Here is a 23,351-nt window from a genome sequence, read left to right on the forward strand (position 1 = left end):
ATTAAATACAATTTTGGAGTAATGACTTAGGGTATAAAGACAGGAACCGCCAATGTGAATATCTTATGACACAACAGTATTTATCTATTTATGCATGCTTGTTGCTGTATGAATTGATACGTTTGGCGGATCGTTTGATGTCACTTATGTGGTATATGCCTGTACATATATATACTACTACTGTCTTGCATGACGATATCAAACAAATGTCTAACCCTATTGTGTTGTGTTCTGTCAGAACCTGTCACCCAGAAGAGCTGTGAACGCTCAACCTCCTCCTCCCCCAATGCCAAGGACTGCGGAAGAGCTGAACGCTCTACAGGAAGAAAGGATCTCTGCAGCTATCGCCCAGTACGAGGCTAACCGTACTGAACAAAGTGGAGGACCAAGCAATGCTAGACGCAATGGGAATGGAGATTCATCTGGAGGAAACGCAGCTCAGGGCTGCACTTTCAAGCAGTTTCTCGACTGCAAACCGCTGAACTACGACGACACTAGAGGTGCAGTGGCGTTTGTACACTGGACAGAAAAGACCGATGCCACTATCCGTATGAGCAAGTGTACTGCGGATCAGCAAGTCACTTTTGCTACTGGGTTGTTTGTTGATGAAGCATTGACTTGGTGGAATTTGCAAGTCCAGACTCTGGGTGATGATGCCGCATATGGCATGTTTTGGGATGAGCTAAAAGAGAAAATGAAAGAGAAGTATTGCTCTCGTGCTGAACTCCAAAGGTAGAGACTGAGTTCTGGCATTTGACCATGGAAGGTGCTGATATCACTGGTTATACCCGAAGATTCCACGATTTGTCTAGGGTGATCCCTTACATGGTGACTCCCGAATTTAAGCGCGTTGAACGCTACATTTAGGGACTGGCCCCAGAGTTTCGCGACATGGTAACTTCGGCCAAACCCGCAACAATCACCGAGGCTGTAACTCTGGCTGTTAGCCTTACTGGAGATGCTGTTCGAATGAAGAAGTTATCGTTGAACCCAACAGAAAAGACTGAAACGCATGCTGAGTCATCCGGTGACAAGAAAAGGAAGCATGCGAACCTGAATCAAGCGACACATAACAACAAGGGTTTCAACAACAAGAAACGTGACACTAACCCACCTAAGGAGGTGAGAACCTTTGCAGCGGCAAATGATACTGCAGCCAAAGGATACCAAGGCACCCTACCTAAATGCCTAAAATGTAAGTATCATCATGAAGGAGCTTGTTGCATTCCAAGATGCGACAAATGTGGCAGATTGGGTCATCAAACAGAAGACTGTTGGGGAAAAGGAAAGAACGGGAATTGAAATCGCAACGGTGCTGGTGATAGAAACAACGGTGGGAATGGCAATGGTGCTGGTAACAGGAATGGTAACGGAAATGGGCAGAACCAAGGATGCTTCAGTTGTGGAAGCAAGGATCATTTCATAAAAGATTGCCCAAGGGGAAACAATGCTCAGGCTCGAGCATTTGTGATTGGAGCAAGGAACGCACGTGAGGACCCTAATGTGGTCACCAGTACGTTTCTCGTTAACAATCACTTTACATCCATATTATTTGACACTGGTGCTGATTATAGCTTCATGTCTGTGGAATTTAAACGTATGCTTGGAATAGAATCTAGTAGATTAGATGTCCCTTATTCCATAGAACTAGCAAATGGTAAACTTGTTGAATCGGGCGAAGTTGTGAGAGGTTGTACATTGGAACTTGGTGAGCAAAGATTTAGCATCGACCTCTTACCTATTCAATTGGGTAGCTTCGATGTAGTGATCGGAATGGACTGGTTGTCCAAGAACAAAGCTGAAGTTATTTGTCATGAGAAAATCATTCGCATCCCTCTGGCGAATGATGAAACCCTCATAGTACATGGAGAAAAATGAGACGCGCCTCTGCGAATCATCGGTTGTATGAAGGCACAGAAGTGCTTAAGGAAAGGATGTGTTGCTTTCCTGGCACACGTTGTAGACAAGAAGGCTGAGGAGCCGAAACTCGAAGACATTCCTGTGGTGAAGGAATTCCCTAATGTTTTTCCCGAAGATCTACCAGGACTACCTCCGCAACGACAAGTCGAATTCCGTATAGACTTGGTTCCAGGAGCCGCTCCTGTAGCCAAGGCACCCTATCGGCTGGCACCATCCGAGATGCAAGAATTATCTACACAACTCCAGGAGTTGTTGGATAAAGGATTCATAAGGCCAAGCTTCTCGCCTTGGGGAGCTCCAGTATTGTTTGTAAAGAAGAAGGATGGAACACTGCGGATGTGTATCGATTACAGGGAACTGAACAAGCTCACAATCAAGAATCGGTACCAACTACTGAGAATTGATGACTTACTTGATCAGTTGCAAGGATCAAGCTACTATTCCAAGATCGATCTTCGATCTGGATACCATCAGTTAAGGATACAAGAGGAAAGCGTACTGAAGACTGCATTCAGAACACGCTATTGGCATTACGAGTTTCTTGTGATGCCATTCGGACTGACGAACGCACCAGCGATCTTTATGGATCTGATTAACCGCGTATGCAAACCATATCTCGATAAATTCGTGATTGTATTTATCGATGATATCCTGATTTACTCGCGTATGAGAGAAGAGCACGAGCAACATCTCAGAACCATTTTGGAACTACTGAAGAAAGAGAAACTTTATGCAAAGTTCTCAAAGTGCGAATTTTGGATTCGCGAAGTACAGTTTCTGGGTCACGTTGTGAACGAGAAGGGCATTCATGTAGACCCATCCAAGATTGAAGAAATAAAGAATTAGGAAGCCCCCAAAACCCCAACTGAAGTTCGGCAATTTTTGGGCTTAGCGGGCTATTACCGGCGATTCATTGAGAATTTCTCCAAGATAGCTCAGCCGCTAACTGCCCTAACGCAGAAAGACAAAAGGTACGACTGGGGTGATAAATAGGAAGAAGCCTTCCAACTGCTCAAAAATAAGCTATGCGATGCACCGATACTATCCTTACCCGAAGGCACTGAAGACTTTGTGGTATACTGCGACGCGTCACGACAAAGTTTGGGTTGTGTGCTTATGCAACGCCAAAAAGTCATCACTTACGCTTCGAGACAATTGAAGGTACATGAAATGAATTACACCACTCACGACCCGGAGCTGGGCGCAGTGGTATTCGCCTTGAAGATCTGGCGACATTATTTATATGGTACTCGATGTACAATCTTCACAGATCACAAAAGTCTACAACACATATTCGGGCAGAAGGAATTAAACATGCGTCAGCGTCGATGGGTCGAGCTACTAAACGATTATGACTGTGAGATTAAGTACCATCCTGGAAAGGCAAACGTTGTAGCAGACGCATTAAGCCGAAAAGAAAGGGTTAAGACCCTAAGGGTTCGAGCATTGGATGTGACTATTCAAACAAACCTCACTACACGCATTCGAGACGCACAATAAGAAGCCCTCAAGATGGAAAACCGTAAAGCTGAATACCTCCGGGGTATGTTGAAATACATGGTGCCAAATGAAGAGGGAACCTTATACTTTGAGAAGCATATTTAGGTTCCGCTCTATGGCGGTATGCGAGAAGTCATCATTAATGAAGCTCACAAATCGAGATACTCAATCCATCCAGGATCCGACAAAATGTATCAAGACTTGAAAGACTACTATTGGTGGCCGAGACTTAAAAGCGATGTTGCTATTTATGTTGGAAAATGCCTAACCTGTGCTAAGGTTAAGGCTGAATATCAGAAACCATCTGGGCTACTGCAACAACCAGAGATACCCATGTGGAAGTGGGAACAGATATCGATCGACTTCATAACGAAATTACCCAGGACCCCTAGAGGGCACGATATGATATGGGTAATAGTTGATCGATTGACGAAATCTGCGCATTTCCTACCGATCCGAGAAAAAGACAGCACTGGAAAGCTTGCTGAGATATACTTAAAAGAAATAGTGGCACGTCATGGAGTGCCTATCTCAATTATTTCAGACAGAGATGGACGCTTTGTCTCAAGAATCTGGCAATCCTTTCAGGAAGCCTTTGGATCTCAGCAAAATCTGAGCACGGCCTTCCATCCGCAAACAGACGGCCAGAGCGAACGAACCATACAAATGCTAGAAGATATGCTTCACGCATGTGTCATGGACCTAGGCGGCAGCTGGGATACTCATCTACCTTTAGTTGAGTTTTCCTACAATAACAGTTATCATACAAGTATAAAATTCGCACCGTTCGAAGCTCTGTATGGCCGCAAGTACCGATCGCCCTTATGTTGGGCAGGTGCTGGAGACAAACGAATGGTTGGTCCTGAACTTGTACAAGAGACAACCGACAAGATTATGCAGATCCGAGAGCGCATTAAGGCGGCTCGAGATCGACAAAAGAGCTACGCTGATCGAAGGCGAAAACCATTAGAATTCGAGGTGGGAGACAAAGTGTTGTTAAAGGTCTCACCTTGGAAGGGCGTAGTAAGATTCGGAAAACGTGGGAAGCTAAATCCTCGATACACGGACCATTCAAGATTTTGGAAAGAATTGGTACCGTGGCTTGCAAGTTGGAATTACCGGAAGAACTTAATGGAGTACATGATACGTTCCATGTATCCAACCTCAAGAAGAGTCCAACACAAGAAAACGTGATCATCCCTGCGGATGAAGTGCATATTGATGACACCCTCTGATTTACAGACTCGTTGAGGTTACCGACTGGAAAGTCAACAAGACCAGGAGGAGCAGTGTCAAGCTTGTTAAAGTACGTTGGAACTCTAAGCACGGACCCGAGTACACGTGGGAACGTGAAGACCAGTTTAAAGAAAAGTACCCCCATCTGTTCAAGAAGACTCCTGCGAGAGTTAGTTCAGCCTGAATTTCGGGACGAAATTCTTTTAACGAGGGGAGACTGTGACAACTGGCACAAAACCGGTAATTTCCATACAATTTAATTAATACTTGATAACTGCAATTATGTTCTTAAATGTCAATATTGTCTGATTACATACTATACAGGTGAATTCATGCACGTTTTATACTACAAGATATTGCTTTGTGCGTTAATGAACAGCGTTGCGTCAGAAATACTAGTAAACTCACCGGTAAGACACATTGTGTCAACAATTCTACAGAAAGCAGTCAGACAATAAAATTGGAGCCTAGGTGTATGTCCAATGTCAAGAATACATTAAAACCCAAGGGTATATACAAGAGTTAACATATAGACTTTCTGGAAGCTAGAATATGCACTAAAAAGCACCCGAAACGCACTTTAAATGCAGAAATCTACATAATTCAGCGATAAATCAGCTATAATCAGCTTTTTAACATATAGATATTATGCAGAATTCATGTTTTATTATCCAGAATACCCTCCTAAGTGTTGGGAATTAAAAGGGTTACAAAAGGGTACTCAAAGGACATTAAACGTGCAATTTAGCACTTTAACGAACCGGTATTTAACCGAACAACCGGACATTACCCGGAACACCAAAATATTACTAGAAACATTGTTTAATTATTTCTTGGCTAGTTATGGTCCCCGAACACTATAACACCTCTTATAACATAATAACACATCAAGTCCCTAAAAATTACACTTGAAAGCTAACTTGTTTATAAAATTAAAGTTTGGAATTTACACTTTGCCCCCCCATTCTTGTCTACGGTTATAAAGGGGTGGCCCCACCAAATATATGCCAAGATCCTACAATATCCCTCATGATCTTGCTTGGATTTATTTTGATATTCTTAGATATGATTGAGATATTCGAAGATATTATAAGATTTTGCCTTATAAGTATAACCATTTCATCTTCTTCACACACCACACTCCTCCCTTGCTCCCCCACTTATGGCCGTGAGCCACCACCCCCATCACCACCACCTTCATTCCATTTTCATGCAATCTCAAGTCCTCACAAGGTGTTAGAAGCTAGATTGAGAAGTGTGGAGCTTGTGGATCTTGAAGAACCTTCTCCATTTGCTTTTACCCAACCCATTTGTCATCTTCAACCTCTTGTATTCTTCCCTAGCCCTTGTGCTAGTAGTAAGCTCCTTGTAACTTGTTACTTCATATTTTGATGAATGAAAGTTGATGAATATTGTTAATCTTGAAGAACACAAAAGAACATGATCATGATACTTTAACATAAGCTTAAATACATAAGAATACATGTTGAAAATGTTGATTTGCTTCTTGTTGATTGATTATTAGTGTTAGTAATACTACTAGATTGTGATTAAACACATGATCTAGTAAGTTAAAGTGGTGATCTTGTGAAAGACCAAGATCATCATACTTTATGTCTTCATGAACTTGAATGATGAAAGTGATCTTCATATAAAAAGATGGTTTAAACAAGATACAAATCTTGTAAATAGATGATTACAAAAATAATTTTCCCAAGAAACCAAGTTTATTTATGAGATTTACAAAGTTATGATTTCTAAATAAACTAGTCATATCTTTAGTGTTTAAACAAGACTAGAAACATATTTTAACAAGAAAAATACAAGAGAAATATTTTTTAGAAAAATCATCTTACAAGTTGTAAATGACTAAATCTTTTAGTAAAGTGATTTACAAACAAATAACCATGTTTTTAAGGGTAACTAAACCTACTTAATAACATGGTAAATTACTACAAGTTTTTTTTTACAAAAACTTCAAGTTCATGATATAGTGTAATATACTTGATTTTGACACTCGATAAGTGTTAAGTGAGTTGACGATTGTTGTGATGATTTTAAAAGAAAATAAACACATGTTTTGAAAACATGGGAAACCTCCATTTTTAGGGGAAACTCTGTCAAAATTTCTATAAATTTTATAAGTTTTGGTGAAACTTATTCCCTAAAAATGTACTTCAAAAAAATACTTACCAAGGTTTCCCTAATTTTTGTGTAAAGTTCAAAGTTAAGAAATAATGATTTCTTCAAGATAAAAAATTAATATTAAGTATGTATATTTTTGAGGAAAATATATATATTTATTGATCACCAAACTTTGTGCTAAGTGTATGTAGTATGTATTACATGTGATAGTGTATTAGGACTTGAAAATACACTAAGTACTCCTAAGAAGTAAAAATACAAAAATATACATACAACATGCTTAGACAAATACCAGAGAATATATTTATGAAAATATATCACTTGATAGATTATATAACTTGGAAAAGTTATGAACGTGAAATGAAGTTTTGGGACAAAATACATAATTCGGGTGAAAAATACAAGATACTTATATTTATTTTTGAGAAAATAATATAAGTAAGACGCATAGTTAAAAATATAAATTATTTTTAACACAAGAATACATACACAAAAGATAGTGACTTGTACTTGTGCGATACAAGTCTAGTGACTAACGTTAATAAAACACGTTTAGGTCACGACGCTAGATAAGCAAAATCCGGTGAAGTTTACGGCGCAAGGAACGCAAAGTTGTGAGTTCATGCTCCCCCTTTTCTTTTAACTGTTTTTAGTTTTATAATTTCGGGGGTGAAATACATGTTACAAATGTTACATGTTTACAAATGGTATGATGATACGAGAAATCGTGTCATGAATAGGGTACCATAAGTACCATTAATCAACAATATACCTAGACCGCAGAACAAAAGGTTAGATCTAACGGGTTTTCGGGCAGCCACACTCTTGGTGAGAACGAGTACCGAGTAGTGCTTTTGTGTCTCAGTCGTGAATCGACAACTAGAAAAATGCCTATGGTTTGGATGCTTCCTATGTCGTGTCACATGTTAATGGCCTTGCAACCCATTAACAACTTGATACATACAGAAATACTTGATTTATACAAGAATACATAATTTATACAAGATACATACCATGTTTTTCATACAAAATATACAAACGTTCAATACAAGAACTGCATGAATTCACACCAACATTATGTTGACGTTTTTTCAAAAACTCACATGTATTTCAGGTAACTAAAGTGGATGTGCGCGCGGTCTTACTCATGGTCTTGGATGATGTTTATGTTTATCTTGGAATAAAGTTGTAAACTTTTCAGACAATATGCCGTTTTGTGTAAAACTATGATTTCAGTTATGTAATGTTTGACATCTGAAGTTATTTTTATGAGCATGTAGTATGTTTGCCAATCGTATGCAATGAAAACCTTTCATGATCACACCTCGTGCTTCCGCCTTAGAAAGGGGTATGACATCGTTAACGTCTAATCTATCCAAATTTTGATAAAAGTTTTGAAAGTTAAAAAGACAAACTAGAAGATAAAAATAAAATACAAGGAAAACAAATAGACAAGAAGGAATCAGTTGGTTCCAACTCCTCTTTTATGTATCCTTTAATGGTTTCCGCACTTTGGGCAATTTAAGAGATTATCTTTAAGTTATAGTAGTAAGCCCCCTTCCAGGCAGCGCTACCCTCAATCTATTGGTCTGAGTCAGTAGGGATACAGTCCCGCAAGGTCGGATTATTGAAAGATAATTAAGTAAGTTATTAATGTGAAAAGTGGTAGGCCCCCTTCCAGGCAGCGTTACCCTCAACCTATTGGTCTGAGTCAGCAAGGATACAGTCTCGCTAGGTTGGTTTAAAGTTTTAATAGTAGTTTATAGATAAGGGATTCAAGCGGTTCTTACTTATCCCGAGGCAGATTGTACCGCCCACTCGTGAAGTCTTACTAAGCTTGAACTAGGTTCTCGCAAGATCTATACACTGAATGAGAGAAGACTTTACCCAACCACCCTTCTAACCCCCTTCTAGGCAGTTAACGTGCTTTATATAGACCGCAAAAACACGAATGAGAGAATCAACAAAACATGAAGAATGATTAAATAAATTTCGCCTTCAATATAGAAACTAGTTAATAAAGTCATTAATACGTCCCAAATAAAAAGGAGCCAAAGGTTGGAAATCAAAAAGTAATAGATAAAAGATTTGTCTTCACCAAGTGATGTAAGAGTTTAGCCAACCATGTCCTTTATTTGACAAGAACTCTTACGATCGATCTTGTATCCCGAGACTACTACACACTCTAAAAGATGGAAAATGGATGATCGTGGTGGGTCTTGGTGTTGTAGTGGTGATGGTGGTGGAGTGGTGGCAAGTGTGAGAGAAGTGGCTTGCCAAGGGATAGACTAGCACCCCTATTTATTGCTGAAGTCAGACGGTTCACACGGCCCTGTGCCCACCTGGCACGGCCTCATGGCCTTCCTTCTCTTTCTTCCTCATTAACTGGAGTGTCAGATCTTGAACTAACACGGCCCCGTGTGTCAACGGTACGGCCCGTGGCCATTGTACTTATTGTACAATCTCAGATTCTGTGAATCTTAGAGTTGACCACACCCCGTGTTGTGTTAGCACGGCCCCGTGTTGGTGTGCGGTTTATCTTTTGTTGTTATCTTTTCTTTTGTAGGGAATCTTGACTGAGCACGGCCTATGCCTGGTGGGCACGGCCTCGTGCCAGACCTTCTGTTCTTGTTATTTTTGTTGGTTTGGATGTGGATCGGGGCTTGGCGAGTCGTGTCAATCCTCCTTCTTTGTATTTATGTTGGTTTCCGCTGTTAATTTATTTCTTTTGTTTGTTTAAGCTCTTTTGACCTTGTTAATTAAATAGAAACAAAGAAACATGTTTATTCCAACATTAGTACCGAAAAAAGGTTGATTTTACGTCGTATTTGACAAACTTTATATGTTGTATTTTACGCACATCAACATCTGAGAACCGAAAAATTTTACTCTAATGGAATTAAACCGTGGGTCCTTTACGTTCATATGAAATTGCAAGTATTATCTTTAACTTTGCTGTTTTTTAAGTTAAATCATAATACGTGGTAAGCATGGGAGGGTAATTTGGTATTTTACACTCCCTTTTTCAAATATCTTACTATTACATAAACTCACTTCTACTCACTCATATCCATCTATTTATCTATCTATCTATCTATCTATTTCTAGTACTTTCACCCTCTCTTTCAAATAAATCTTTTGAGGAAGTTGACAAATCTTTGAAACCCAAATCGTCATCGCTTCACAACCTCAAGTAGCCAGATCGTAAATTTGTTTTGATTGTAACATTTGGAACACATAAATTGAATCCGGTTGGTTTAGATGATATTAATATTACCGGGACCCACTGATATAATTTATTATTTTAATATTAAGTTTTATAATTCAAAGTGTGAATGTACCAAATAACCCTCCTCGTAAGATTTGCATGTGGTATGACACATAATAAAGGAGAGTATACGTGTTCTTTTAAATAATTTCAGTAATAAAATTGTAAATTAAAATGTATGTATGTATGTATGTAGGTGGTTAAATCAAAATATGTTGGAGAGAAAATCAAGGGTATTCGATCTAAGCTTCTCATCCAGATTTCATCAATCATTATCTATTTATTTGTTTAGTTAGGATATAAAGAAAAAGAAGGGAAGTGAAGTGAAGTAGAGTTTGTTGGGTGCGGAGGGGAGGGAGAAAAAGGATGCGAGAGAGATGGGTGATCACCAGCTGACACGAAATAAAAACTTTATTTTTTTTTTTTGAAGAATTTATTTAGGGTTTAAAGAAGGAAGGAAGGATCATCATGACGTTGTTGAAAGGGTCATGGGTGGGTGGTGGGAGATTGGGAGGTAGTAGCGGCGGCGGAGGAGGAGGAGGAGGCTTCGGAGGAGATGATTCGACTGAATTTGATGCGATTTCTCGAGACGAACGGATGTCCTCCGTCCACAGCATCCGCAGCGGCATCCTCCCCTCCCTGGGTGCTCAATCTACTCGACACGTGAAGCTTCGTCCCTTCACCATCAACCCCTTACATCGCCGTTACAGAATTTGGCAGGGTTATCTGGTGGTGCTTGTCTTCTACACAGCTTGGGTTTCTCCATTCGAGTTCGGATTTCTGGATGCTCCCGATCGTCCTCTCGCCATCACCGATAATATTGTCAACGGCTTTTTTGCCATCGACATTGTTTTAACCTTCTTTGTTGCCTACCTCGATAAAATCAGTTACCTACTCATTGATGACCGTCGCCTCATCGCTTGGAGATATTTGAAAACATGGTTCGTCTTTGATGTCATTTCCACCATTCCATCTGAAATTGGTCGGAGAATGTTGCCTGATTCTCTCCAGCCCTATGGCTACTTCAATATGCTTCGCCTTTGGCGTCTCCGAAGAGTTGGTGATATGTTTGCCAGGCAGGTTATTAAACATTGTTTCAATTACGCGCACAGGGGCGGAACCAGAGGGGGGTCAAGAGGGTCCGCTGACCTCCCGGATATAGAAATTTGTAAGATTTTTGTATGTACAATATGAGATTTTTCTAGGAAAAAACATATTTTAGACTCTCTAGTTGTAGCCGGTAGAAAAGAGAGTCTTATGATGACCCTGACAAAGAAGTTCTGGTTCCGCCACTGATTACCCAGACAGAAAATGACTTCTTCTTTTTTTTTCAACAGATTGGAAAAAGATCGTAACTACAACTATTTCTGGGTTCGACTGGCAAAGCTTACTTTTGTAAGTATATACATACATAAATGTGTCAATTACAGGTGGAAAACTCCATATTTTAGTATGTCAATAAACGTTATGCTATTTTAGTGAATTATTGTCACCTAAAGGGGTAGTAAACAAATGTGAATTTGGGTGATGTGATTGTAGGTTTCACTATTTACCGTTCACTTATCTGCCTGCGTTCTGTATCTTATTGCACACCGTTACAAGGATCAGTCACAAACATGGTTGGCACTTCTCTCTTCAGATGCAGATAAAGACAGTCAAGCAACACATTATATAAGGGCAGTTTATTGGACTACTACAACAATGACTACAACCGGTTATGGTGATATTCATGCTGTCAATTGGAAGGAAATGGTGTTTTGCTCTTGCTTCATGCTATTCAACATGGGTTTGAGTGCATATTTCATTGGAAACATGACCACTTTAATCGTTGAAAGGACCGGTCGAACAAGGAAGTTTGTACGTTCATCATTTCCTTCACATATAACTAAGTGTTCAAATTCCGATTATTTTTCTCGTTAGTGTCATAAATTTATGAGTTAATTACATAGTTAGTCCCTGTGGTTTGCACAAAATAACATACTTAGGTATTAATAGTTTAAAATCACCTTCCAGAGTATTAACTTTTCATTTTGTAACATTTAGAGGTATTAACTTCTAGGGCATTAACATAGTTAGTCCCTGTGGTTTGCACAAAATAACATACTTAGGTACTAATAGAATGTGATTTTAAACCTACAAATAACGTTAATACCTCCAAACGTTACGAAATGAAAAGTTAATACCCTAGAATGTGATTTTAAACTATTAGTACCTAAGTATGTTACTTTGTGCAAACCACAGGGACTAACTATGTAATTAACTCTAAATTTATTGTCAACATATTTTCCAAACAAATATATTAAGAAAAAAAAAAGTGATTTCAAGTAATAATTGAAGCTTATTTGTTTTGGCAGTTGGTTCATTTAGTTGAGTTGTATTTGAATATTTGTAGAGAGAGACGATTCAAGCTGCTTCAGGGTTTGCACAAAGGAACCACCTTCCTCCTCGCCTGCAAGATCAGATGCTTTCTCACTTATGCTTGAAGTACCGAGCGGACTCAGAATGGTTGCAGCAGCAGGAGATCATTGATCTGCTCCCAAAAGCCATTCAATCAAGCATTTCCAATTTTCTCTTCTATGGCCTTGTTGATCAAGTATACTTGTTTAATGGTGTGTCAAATGACACTCTCTTTCAACTGGTAACGACTAGTACTAGCTGCTGACGTATATAACTGCATAACTGTATCACATAACTGATTCCATGTCTGTAGGTCTCAGAGATGAGAGCTGAGTATTTTCCACCCAAAGAAGATGTGATCTTGCAAAATGAAGCCCCCACCGACTTCTACATTTTGGTGTCTGGTTCTGTGGTAATTAATATATACCTCTCCTTCTATCTATCTATCAGGGAACAACATATATAGATATTTCCTAGGTAATATAAATGGGAGCTGATTCGTAATTACTTCGCACACGACATGCATTGTTGTATGTATGTACGTTTACCATGTGGTGTGTACAAATCACCTCCTAACACTGTATCTCGTTTCTTGTTATTTGACCTAATAATACCGATTTACAAACAGCTGTCTAATTAAATTTTCAACGCAGGAGTTAATTTCACGAAGGGGTGGAGTTGAACAGGTACTTTACATATATCAAAAGAAGTAAAACACTGTTAGTTTATACTTCAACAGTAAGATGATACAGGAATATTTGTGCATGCCTGTAGGTTGTTAGAGAGTTAAAGACTGGAGATGTATGTGGTGAAATAGGTGTGCTTTGTTATAGGCCACAAGTATTTACTGTTCGTACAAGACGACTAAGCCAGCTGCTAAGATTGAATCGCACCCAATTTCGGAACATAATCCAGTCAAATGTTGCAGATGGCACAATAGTGATCAGCAATCTTCTTCAGGTATGAATGTATGATACCTCGTATAATATTTTATTTCTAGTGAAAAGGAGTTAAAAAATATAGATTTGGTGCAGCATTTGAAAGAAAGAACAGACCCAGCAATGGAAGCAATATTGGTAGATACAGAGAATATGTTGTCACAAGGAAGGATGGATGTGCCTCTGAGTTTATGTTTTGCAGTATCAAGAGGTGATGACGTATTGCTTCTTAAATTACTTAGACGAGGTGGCCTTGATGCAAACGAGATGGACAGTAATGGACGAACGGTTTTGGTATGCACTTTCTCCTTTTTTGAGAATATAAAGGGTTGGCCCAAATTTAGTGATAATGTATGTATGCACAGACCGCCCAAGTATGTTGAAGCATAGAGAACCTAATTATATTGTTTTATTTCGGAGGAATACATTACATACCCAAAGTAAGGTTACCTTAGCATGTTGACACCTAATGAAGGGTGTTTTTGTCTTTTGATCATTTTCAGGATCCTAACATTTATTTTTAATTTGATATATTTAATATTTTTATCCCTCTCAAGGTCTTCCATTGTGTTTCTTTCTGGCTTCTCTTAATGTTGCTACGTTAAACTCATTTTCAGTTTAATTTTTCAGAACCTAGCAGCAGCCAATGGAAGTTTAGAATGTGTGCTTTTACTCTTAGATTATGGAGCAGATCCAAATAAAAGAGGTATCTAGTAGATTATGAGGAAAATAGGTGTTCAAGATATTTGATTTAGTAGCCAAGCATTTATCTTAACTAAGTGAAAAACATTTGCAGACTCGGAAGGAAATGTTCCACTGTGGAGCGCTATCATCGGACGCAATGCAGATGTGATTAAACTGCTTGTAGACAATGGTGCTACATTAACTTCAGGGGATGTGGGGGAGTTTGCTTCCTATGCTGTTGAACAAAACAGCATAGAAATGCTTAAAGACATAATAAAACATGGTGGGGATGTTACGGTTCGGAACAGTATGGGAACTACAGCACTGCACAAGGCCATCTCCGAAGAGAAAACAAAGGTAGTAGAGTTTCTAATTAATCATGGAGCCAACATTGACATGCCAGATGTGCACGGGTGGACCCCACGCGACTTGGCAGATCATCAGGCACATGAAGATATTCTAGAACTGTTTCAAAATATGCCTGCGCCTAAAGAGAAACCCCCCAGTGGCATCAAGGCAAAGCTTGATGGCGCCTCATACATTAAGAAGTACCAAAGTGAGCCCAGGATGCGTCATATGCCCACTGAAACTCCAAGGATTTCATCCGCAGGCATTCAAGATGTCAGGAGACGCCCAGACGACTTCAGCAATTCAGTTTTTGGGATTGTCTCATCTGCTAGTAGGAAAAAACATGCAGGTAAGTAACCAAACATCCTCCTTTTTACTTGTGATCTTTTACAAATTTTGTAAACTAGAATTTTGGTTGCATAGGTGAAACGGGGTTTATGCCATCATCACCACTGCCTATGTTTAGCGCAGTTGAACGAATGCCTCAGATTGTTAGAGTAACAATTAGTTGTCCAGAGGTAAACGACCAAGACGGGAAACTTATACGACTTCCTGGATCACTGCAAGAGCTACTAGACATCGGTGGCCAAAAGTTTTCCATATCTCCTAGAAAAATTTTAACCAAACAGGGAGCTGTTATTGATGATATACAGCTAATTAGAGACGGCGACCATCTCGTTATTGCTAGTTAAAACTGGGTCCGTAAGTAAACAATCAGGATCAAGCGCATGTTGTAGCCTTTAGATAAAGATAGGGATTTTGTTTTCCTTAGGGTCTTGCTTAATTAGGAGTAGTGTAAATTATTTTCTTCTAGTGATTTATTTATACAGTCAATTAGTAAGCATAGTATGGATGACACACAGTGCTTGCTGAAATGAGTTTATTATGCACATACCGGCTTCATTTTCAATTCTGAAATTGTGTTTAATTTCAAGCAAACTCATGTCTTGTATCTCATTATCGGGCATCCCAAATGTCATGAAGATGACCAAACTTGTTTAAGCTAACTGGGTTTGCAAGAGCTAACGACCAAATGAGCCAACCCGACCTTCATCATCAATCCGTAGCTTGACTGACTGGTCATCTAAATTTGACGTTTCGATCCTCTGAAGAGTATATCATGACCATTTAGTTACTATTTTTCCTAATCATTGTTTTTCAACCCCACTCGGTCCAATCTTTGGCTTGAGTTTCTTGTGGTAATTGATTTCAGGTTCCACAAGCATTAGGTCTTAAATGACTAAAAAAACTCACGTTTGTATTCGGTTTAAGGGAATACAACTAGAAAATAAATATTGGTGAAACCAAGGCAAGGCTTCCTCTTCTGGTGTTTCATCTTGGTTTAAAGAATCAGTCAATTAGTCTACTATGCTGGTGAACCTGAAATAAATCGTGCTATGGTAAGGTCAAGGTCACTCACTGACTAGGCTAAAATCAACAATTTAAATTACCTACCTGTAAAAGTTTATCGTTGAAGCTCGACCTCAGCTTCAATTGGGCTCTGTTTTCATCTGCATTAGCATGAAACCTATCGTTGAACGATCTTAGCCTCAACTCACCTCTTCCGCTGCTCGTCTCATCATGCAACAGGCGATCATTGAAGCTCGCTCTAAGCTTCAGCTCCCCCCTAAAGCGGGTGGTCATTTCATCGAGTAACTCAGCCGAATCAATTTTGAAATCATTCTCCATGCCATCCTCAGCAGATCCATCCTTCTGCTCATACTCAATCATGATTAAAAATTTTACATTAATTGTTTATAAAAGAAAGAAATAGATAAATTGGGTTACCCGGGAAAGACTCATGCTCTGAACTGGACGCCCGATGTATTCTTCATACTCAGATGCATCTAATTCCTGGAGATGTTGAGGGGGAAACATTTTGGGAAGAAGATGCTCTCGAATGGGTATGAGCAAGAAGAATGGCAGAGGAAACAATATCCCACCCGTCGGAATCCATGTGATTCCGTAACAAATCAAGAAATACACCACTTGGAACACAGTAAACATTGTTATATATTTGAATGGCACCGATTCCACATACGAAGCATGAAGTGATTCCAACACTCTGTCAACCACAATACCATTAGTTTGCGGGTTGAAATTTATCTCAAGTAACCCCATACACAAATTGTTTATAGCCTCCTAAACTGATACTTAAAAAATAAATTCAGGTTTTATGGCCATAAGAATATAATTTTCAGAGAACTTACTTAAACCGTCTGCCAGCAGGGATGAAAAAGAGCAAGAGTCTCTCCCAGAATTGATTGCCAGGTAGACTATCAATGGACATGTAGGCAAAGTATCCCCAAAGAACAGAGGTGGGTATCATTCTAATTGCAGGAATAGCAAAAACCGCAAAGCCCACCAGGATTGATTGCAGCAGATTGGTCACTCGCTGTTCGTTGACTCTAACAGGCAAGTAGGCCTCTATATGCCTTTCTGGGTCGAACTTTCCAGTCGCATCTCCATCATCACCATTCATTACAGCTTCTTTCAAGTTCTCCAACTCTTTATCCACAACACTATCTGATTTAGGTTCCATTTCAACAAAAACAGCATGCATCCTCCCAAAGATTTCTGAGTTGCTTGCTTCCAGCTTAATGCCTTCCTTGGCACACTTAACCATCTTGTTTCGCATCATCTATCATTTAGTAGTAAGAATTTATAAGAACCAACAACTTTCATTCTATTATTTACTATATCAACATTCATTCATGTCTAACGGACCTGTCTCTTGAGAACGGAAAGACTCCTTGTGTGCATGGGTGATTGCGGGAGAACCCCATTTGAAGGTGGCACACCAATCAACCCACACATCAAAGTCTAAAGTAACAAAACATACTACAATGTTAGGATAAATCGAAAGAAATGAAATCATTGGAGAATGAGCAGAGCATTACCATGAGCCCAAGCAACAAGATATCATAGTGGTAAGCCGATGGGTTTTTCAGATTGAATTCCTTCTGTTGCGCCATTTGTGCAGCTACACTATGATCAAAAAAGTACAAGGCTGCTATCATCATAGCTGGTACTATAGCAGTAAAAACATGAATGGCTGGAACCTTCCCCATATCCTGAGGCAGTTAATAATTGTCCATTCAAATCAAAGAGGAAACCTATGTATGTATGTATGTTAAAAGTGGAACAAGAAACAGGTGGTAATGCGTCAAAATGTGTAAACTTTGTACATTGGGTTTGTCCAAAATTGTTAATTTTTTTACAAATGATTAGTGTGTAATACGTTATAAGAAAAAAGGGGGATTCATATATCCCTCTCTAAACTAAACTTGCAGAGCATCATGTTTCCCAAAAACACAAGTTTTCAATGGATATTTTGCAACTTTAGAGGGGATATTAGATATGCTTTCAGAAATGAGAAGATTTAAAAGTCTTTATGTATGTATGTTTGACCTGAACCAACAATTTCATACATACCAAGATGACGGTCCAATGGGATAAGGAGCCAGCCTCCCAAGGAAGAGGGCAGAAGAGCCTCCTTGGGACTTGACTAGGAAGTTCAGAAGGCTTAGCATAAGATAGCGCGGTCCACACCAACACCATCAGTGGGACCCCGTAGTCTGCTACAAAACTTCTAAGCCACCCTGTACCATAACGCCACGACCTAGCGCCTCTACTCTTCATAGACGTAATGAGGACGCCGAAAGAGAAAATGACTGCCAGTAGACCATTTGTATAAACCCAATGGAACTGGTACTCTCTAGTTGTATTGTTTTCTCCCTCCGGACGTCTAAATTCACTGATTACCCCCTGCACATCCAAAATAACGAAAGAATTACTAAAAAGACAATATAAGGAAGGAAGGAAGGAAAGAAAATGTATGTATGTATGTGTGTGCATACCAGAACAGCCTGCTGCATAAAAAGCACAGAAATGAGCATTCCGAAAAGCTCCCCGGCAACCCTTGTAAATCTTGTGATGAGTGTGCAGGCATTTAGAATAGCAAGAACACACAAGATGATAGCAGTCCAAAAACAGACCCTAATACAAACACAACAGAGATTGCCATGACCACAATACATAAGCATTATATTATATTATATTAGAAATGAAGTTAATTAGTTAGTTAGTTAGTTAGTTACCAGCCAACCCATGGTAGAAAGAGTGCTTTCCCCAACTCTGGCCTTCCCTTGGCAAAACCATACAAGTAATTGTACATTATGACAGTAGGTTCAGCAACCCCTAGTATCAGAAGAGGCTGCCCACCAAATATTGCATGGATGATTCCACAGATAGCAGTAGAAGTCAGGGTTTCTACAGAGCTTAAAGTACCATCTAAGTGCCCACAAACCCAATCATCAGATCAGACACTAACTAAAATAAAAGAGTATCTTTTTTATTACATAAATATAAGTTGTTTGCACCTGTATCCCTGTTTAGCTGCTCACCGAATGCAATGACCGGAAGAGCAGAAGCAAAGAAGATGTATGCTGTTGGGGCCAATATCCTGGAACAACCTAGATAGTAAGTACTATTAACAAATCACACAGCAGCAGCATCTACACATACACACATACCTGGCTCCTGAACAAAGAGCCCCAACCCAGTCTTGCTTGTAACACTGCAATCTTCCATCAAAATCCTTCTTAATCCCACTAAAGGGTTTGTTATGGCGTTCCATTTCTGAAGCCACCAGTACCAGTAAACGCAAAGAAAGAACTATATGTAAATCTTTTACCAATCCACTGGACCCAGATGACAGCTGGGAACATTCAAATGTTTCTTGGATTCCAGGTTGTTAGCAAAAAGACAATAAACCAAAAACACGGGTTGGTTCGGTGGCACCGTCAGTCAGTCAGTATGTTTTTAAAATCACTGTAAATAAATCTAGAAAATACTATTATTACTTTATTATTAACAACAAAAATAGAGATGTGCAGAGTAGGGTGGGTCAAATATATTCTCAATAATACCAATGAGATTCATGTCTTGTGTATGAACAAAGAAACATAATAATGCGATACACATGACCCCTAAACGACAAAAATACCAAAATATTAGGTATGAAATTTTCATTGGTTAAATACCAAAATATCACTTTTGGTTTTCTGCCGTCAGAGGCTGTGGACCTACTTAGTCGAGTTCAAAGGGTCATGCATAGTAATGTTATGACCCCGAGATCTATGGACGTAGTTTTTAAAAGGCTTAGTTTTGCTATTCAAAAAGGGGTAGCGGCGCAGCTTGTAGCCCGTTTACCAACTATCTCGATGTAAATTATTATTCTTTTTATATATGGAAAAAAAATTAAAACAAAAAAAAAGCACAAACAGAATGATTTTCACGTTGAAACAGATATAAGTATGATCTAGGATATCCCTTCGCCGCTGCTACTAGATATTAAGAGCCGGCGGCTAAAAATACGGAGCTCCTTTTTTTATGGCATATTGGATTTTATCACTCCTAATTATTGGTGTTTGAACGTTGTCACTCTCAACGGTCACTTTGACGCCGACCGCTCCCAACTAAACATTTGGGTTGGAATATCACTCCTTAGTTAAATAGACTCTAACTGAGTTATTGTTTTTGACTGACATGGCATATTTGTCTGACGTGGCAAAGATGATGTGACAGTTTTTTTTCTCTCTCTCTTTAACACCACCTCCACCACCACCTATGGCTAAATTGTCCACCATCGTCCCCACCTAGGATCTTCATCAGCCATGGTTCCCTCTAGTGCTTGATGGCTGGTCAAACTCTAAACCCATCTCCCAGTCCCAACATTTGTCAACAAAACCCCATCACCGAATTGCAATTGCTAATATCAGGTTCGCGGCCACACCAAACACGAGCGGGTGTTGATGTGTGAGGTGTGTGAACAAGCACCGACTAATGTCACGTGCAAGGCGGACGCCGCCGCGATGTGTGCCATGTGCGATCAAGATATTCACTCCGCGAATCCGCTTACTCGCCGCCACGTTAGGATTCCGGTGGTTGCGTTTTATAATTCCGGCGAATTTGTGAATTTAACAGATACAGTTTCAGGTTACGGGTCGAAAGAAGACAATAATAATCGTGAAATTTCGAGAAATAGGACGAATATTGATGCTCAATCGGTTATGAAATTTGTAGATATGTCACTTGGGGATGATTTTCTGTTCAATTTCGGTTTCCGATTCAACGATTCAGTTAACGATGGCGTTGTTCTGGTTCAATCACTGGTGGCGACGAAGAATTCTCCAGCGGAACTAGTGTTCAATCACAGATCAACCGGAAACCGCTACAAAATCAATTTTAACAGATGCGTGAGCAACAATATCTACAACAAAAGTAACTCTCAATCTCATAGTGTAAATATATAATTTCTTTGTTATATATCTAACAAAGATGTTGATTTATTTTGCTATATTAAACATTTAAAATTTAAACGTCAAAATATGACGGAATTTCACTGTTTCAGGTTTCTTCTTCTTTGTCAATGGAGATTAGGGTGTTAGATGTATCAAATCTGTTAATTTTGGGCCACATCATCTTTGTCACGTCCGACAAATATGCCACGCCAACCAAAAAATCTAACTCAGTTAGAGCTTATTTCACTGAGAAGTGACATCGCAACCCAAATGTTTAGTTGGGGGGTAGTGGGCGTCAAAGTGATAGTTGGGGGTGGCAGCGGCCAAACGCCAATAGTTAGGGGTGATAAAATCCAATAACCCTTTTTTTATCGACAATAAATTACTAACCACACTTTTTAATCTGTGTCCATTCGACTGTGCTGCCATTTACCACTTGCCGTTATAAAAACTTTTTTTTCATACATCATGAGCAACCACTAGCACTACACCGTCCCTTATCCATGTAAAAGGGTATTTTGAGCTTTCTTAGGTAGTTTGTATAAGCAATGAGAGAGAGGGGGGGTGCTTATTTTGGTAGAGAGAAAGAGGAGTGGGTATTAGTTGGTTTTGTGTAATTCAGACACACATCATTTTAAAGGTAATTTCACCCATGCTCACATGGGCGTCGCAGACGGAAAATTCTCTTTCACATGGGTGACCGTTACACATGATCTTAACTATGTACTCTTATTTACTTTTTATGTACAAATTTTTAGAGTAAACACTACTTTTCATATATATTGTTTCGTCATTTTTGTCATTTAACCCAAAAGTTTTTTTATCTCGCATATGGTCTTTATGGTATCTAGATCTTGTCGTTTTCGTCAACTTTATTAACTCGTCCAATTTTTATCGTTAATGTTGTTTTCGTCAACTTTATTAACTCGTCCAATTTTAACGTTAAATAAGGGGTATTTTACTCTTTATATATATATATATATATAGAGAGAGAGAGAGAGAGAGAGAGAACGGGATCAGGAGAAAACGCTCAAAAGTGTGAGAACGCATCCTGGCCCAACACGTGTCACACGGCATAGAGAAGGGCGGAGAGGCTTTTTTGTCCTTTCATATTTCTTTTTTTAAACGCGTGTCACATCCCGTTTCCATTTTTTTGGCGTTTATTAAATATGCGGCGTTTTATTGTTTGTAGATCAGGATCATAGTAAACATTTTGTCGTTTTAAGTATGTTTTGGCGTTTTTATTGTTTTTAAATCAGGATGCATGTCTATGATGTAAAAAACATCAGTAATTTTCTTGATGTTTATTATATCAAGTAGGATACAGGTATATAATGTGACAGACAATTATGGCGTTTTGAAAAGATAAATAAATTCAGTTTTACATGTAATGGCTTTTAATATAATAAATGTTTGGCAATAATGTTACCGTCTTTTCATTTTACTGTTTAGCAATTACTGTTTCGTTCAATTTCATCTGTGAATTAGTGTTAATTTTTCAGTAATACCTTGTTTGGCGTTTTTGGCGTTTATAGCAACATTGTGCTTTGCTAGCATCCGTTCTCTCAGTTTTCACACTATCAGGCGTTTTGGTGTTTTTGGTGTTTTTGGTGTTTTTGGCGTTTTATATTATTATTTTTTTTTTGTAAGTAGAGAATTAGATAATAAAATCAGAGAATTAGATAACAAACAATAGAAATTGAAAAAAAAAATTATAATCTAATTTCTCTTCCAAATCTTCACTGTCATCAGCCTCTTCTACTTTAACCTTTTTGGCGTTTTGAACCTGTTTCAAATACCTTATGTAGATCCTTATTTTCCTACATAACACCCATCTTCATTAAGGGGTAAAAGTGTGTTTTACTTCGTTTTTTCATGAATATTTGTCCATCTCATTCAGCAAAAGTTTATAGATATACCCCACCTCAGAGTAGAATCCATTCAGTGAAACTTCATTCAGAACAATACTCAATATAGAAGAAATGAGGTTCCGCATCTGTGGCTTTTTAAGTACCTTTTTTGGCGTTTTAAAATGAATGGTTTCTTGGAAATATGGCGTTTATTTTTGGTGGTGTGATCAGTTGATTGTGCAGAGACGTCTCTCTTATAGGATTTTTTTGGCGCGTAGTTTAGGCGGGATTTTTATTTATAATAAAGTATATTAATAAAGTAGCAGTCTTTTCAGTTATTGTGTGTATTTTTTACTGTTTTGTTCAGCTTTTTATAAGCTTTTATGGTCATAGACATTCCATCTTCCAACTTTGACGCTTTTTTATTGGCTTTAAGTAGTTTTTGGCGTTTTTTCCATTTTTAGCTTTTAATAATACTTCTCCAAATTACTTTTATTATAGGTTAGGAGTTTTTGGCGTTTTACTGCATTATGGCGTTTTACTGCATTATGAGGTTTCCCAATCTTTATGACTTTTTGGCTCTTTATTAAACTTTTTTACTGTTTGTCAAAAAATACATAACAAACAACAGAAAAGGAAAATTAAAAAACTGAAAATAGAAACAATGCATCTTCCAAATCTTCATTGTCATCAGTGTCTTTCTTCTTTGAAACATGTTCACTGGTGGTTTGGCTTTGTCATGCTTGTGTTTTTGTGGCCG

The 23,351-nt window shown here is 38.7% G+C and overlaps 4 protein-coding genes across 5 annotated transcripts; 3 read left to right on the forward strand and 1 right to left on the reverse strand.

Moving 5' to 3' along the window:
- The first annotated feature begins 969 nt into the window (after positions 1-969).
- On the forward strand, positions 970-11,266 carry LOC118480180 (potassium channel AKT1-like). The gene is made up of 3 exons (XM_035974895.1): positions 970-1,122; positions 1,214-1,354; positions 10,511-11,266. The coding sequence occupies exons 1-3, from the start codon at positions 970-972 to the stop codon at positions 11,261-11,263; spliced, it is 1,047 nt and encodes a 348-aa protein (XP_035830788.1). The 3' UTR covers positions 11,264-11,266.
- A 39-nt stretch (positions 11,267-11,305) lies between these two features.
- LOC110867764 (potassium channel AKT6) lies at positions 11,306-15,221 on the forward strand. The gene is made up of 10 exons (XM_022116769.2): positions 11,306-11,464; positions 11,609-11,926; positions 12,462-12,707; positions 12,780-12,878; positions 13,120-13,152; positions 13,241-13,426; positions 13,501-13,698; positions 14,035-14,110; positions 14,201-14,785; positions 14,860-15,221. The coding sequence occupies exons 1-10, from the start codon at positions 11,381-11,383 to the stop codon at positions 15,126-15,128; spliced, it is 2,094 nt and encodes a 697-aa protein (XP_021972461.2). The 5' UTR covers positions 11,306-11,380; the 3' UTR covers positions 15,129-15,221.
- An 81-nt stretch (positions 15,222-15,302) lies between these two features.
- Positions 15,303-19,181, reverse strand: LOC110867763 (probable boron transporter 6). Of its 2 annotated transcripts, none has more exons than XM_022116767.2 (11): positions 18,972-19,181; positions 18,819-18,901; positions 18,537-18,729; positions 18,297-18,435; positions 17,872-18,204; positions 17,337-17,510; positions 17,164-17,259; positions 16,647-17,077; positions 16,225-16,501; positions 15,892-16,149; positions 15,303-15,831 (listed from the first exon to the last, which is right to left on the reverse strand). In XM_022116767.2, exons 1-11 carry the CDS (start codon positions 19,073-19,075, stop codon positions 15,787-15,789), a joined length of 2,133 nt encoding a protein of 710 aa, XP_021972459.1. In that variant the 5' UTR covers positions 19,076-19,181; the 3' UTR covers positions 15,303-15,786. The 2 variants fall into 2 exon arrangements, with proteins under 2 accessions (XP_021972459.1, XP_021972460.1); XM_022116768.2 differs by having other exon boundaries at positions 15,303-15,816; positions 18,972-19,132.
- Positions 19,182-20,252: 1,071 nt separating this feature from the next.
- Positions 20,253-20,998, forward strand: LOC110866453 (zinc finger protein CONSTANS-LIKE 4-like). The gene is made up of 2 exons (XM_022115600.1): positions 20,253-20,741; positions 20,852-20,998. The coding sequence occupies exons 1-2, from the start codon at positions 20,253-20,255 to the stop codon at positions 20,996-20,998; spliced, it is 636 nt and encodes a 211-aa protein (XP_021971292.1).
- Positions 20,999-23,351: the final 2,353 nt, after the last annotated feature.

Source organism: Helianthus annuus, chromosome 7 (genome assembly GCF_002127325.2).
Source record: "Helianthus annuus cultivar XRQ/B chromosome 7, HanXRQr2.0-SUNRISE, whole genome shotgun sequence".
Taxonomy (NCBI): domain Eukaryota; kingdom Viridiplantae; phylum Streptophyta; class Magnoliopsida; order Asterales; family Asteraceae; genus Helianthus; species Helianthus annuus.

Bases quoted from the DNA above. Each gene is read 5' to 3' on its own strand.
- LOC118480180 (XM_035974895.1), top strand. From the start codon at position 970: ATGAAGAAGTTATCGTTGAACCCAACAGAAAAGACTGAAACGCATGCT. The intron at 1,123-1,213 runs GTGAGAACCTTT...ATCATCATGAAG, and splicing joins ACACTAACCCACCTAAGGAG to GAGCTTGTTGCATTCCAAGA. The intron at 1,355-10,510 runs GTAACAGGAATG...GAATTTATTTAG, and splicing joins TGGGAATGGCAATGGTGCTG to GGTTTAAAGAAGGAAGGAAG.
- LOC110867764 (XM_022116769.2), top strand. From the start codon at position 11,381: ATGACTTCTTCTTTTTTTTTCAACAGATTGGAAAAAGATCGTAACTAC. The intron at 11,465-11,608 runs GTAAGTATATAC...ATGTGATTGTAG, and splicing joins GACTGGCAAAGCTTACTTTT to GTTTCACTATTTACCGTTCA. The intron at 14,111-14,200 runs GTATCTAGTAGA...AAACATTTGCAG, and splicing joins AGCAGATCCAAATAAAAGAG to ACTCGGAAGGAAATGTTCCA.
- LOC110867763 (XM_022116767.2), bottom strand. From the start codon at position 19,075: ATGGAACGCCATAACAAACCCTTTAGTGGGATTAAGAAGGATTTTGAT. The intron at 18,436-18,536 runs GTAACTAACTAA...TGTTTGTATTAG, and splicing joins TTTCTACCATGGGTTGGCTG to GGTCTGTTTTTGGACTGCTA. The intron at 16,150-16,224 runs GTAACCCAATTT...GAGTATGAGCAG, and splicing joins AGAGCATGAGTCTTTCCCGG to AAGGATGGATCTGCTGAGGA.
- LOC110866453 (XM_022115600.1), top strand. From the start codon at position 20,253: ATGTGTGAGGTGTGTGAACAAGCACCGACTAATGTCACGTGCAAGGCG. The intron at 20,742-20,851 runs GTAAATATATAA...TCACTGTTTCAG, and splicing joins GTAACTCTCAATCTCATAGT to GTTTCTTCTTCTTTGTCAAT.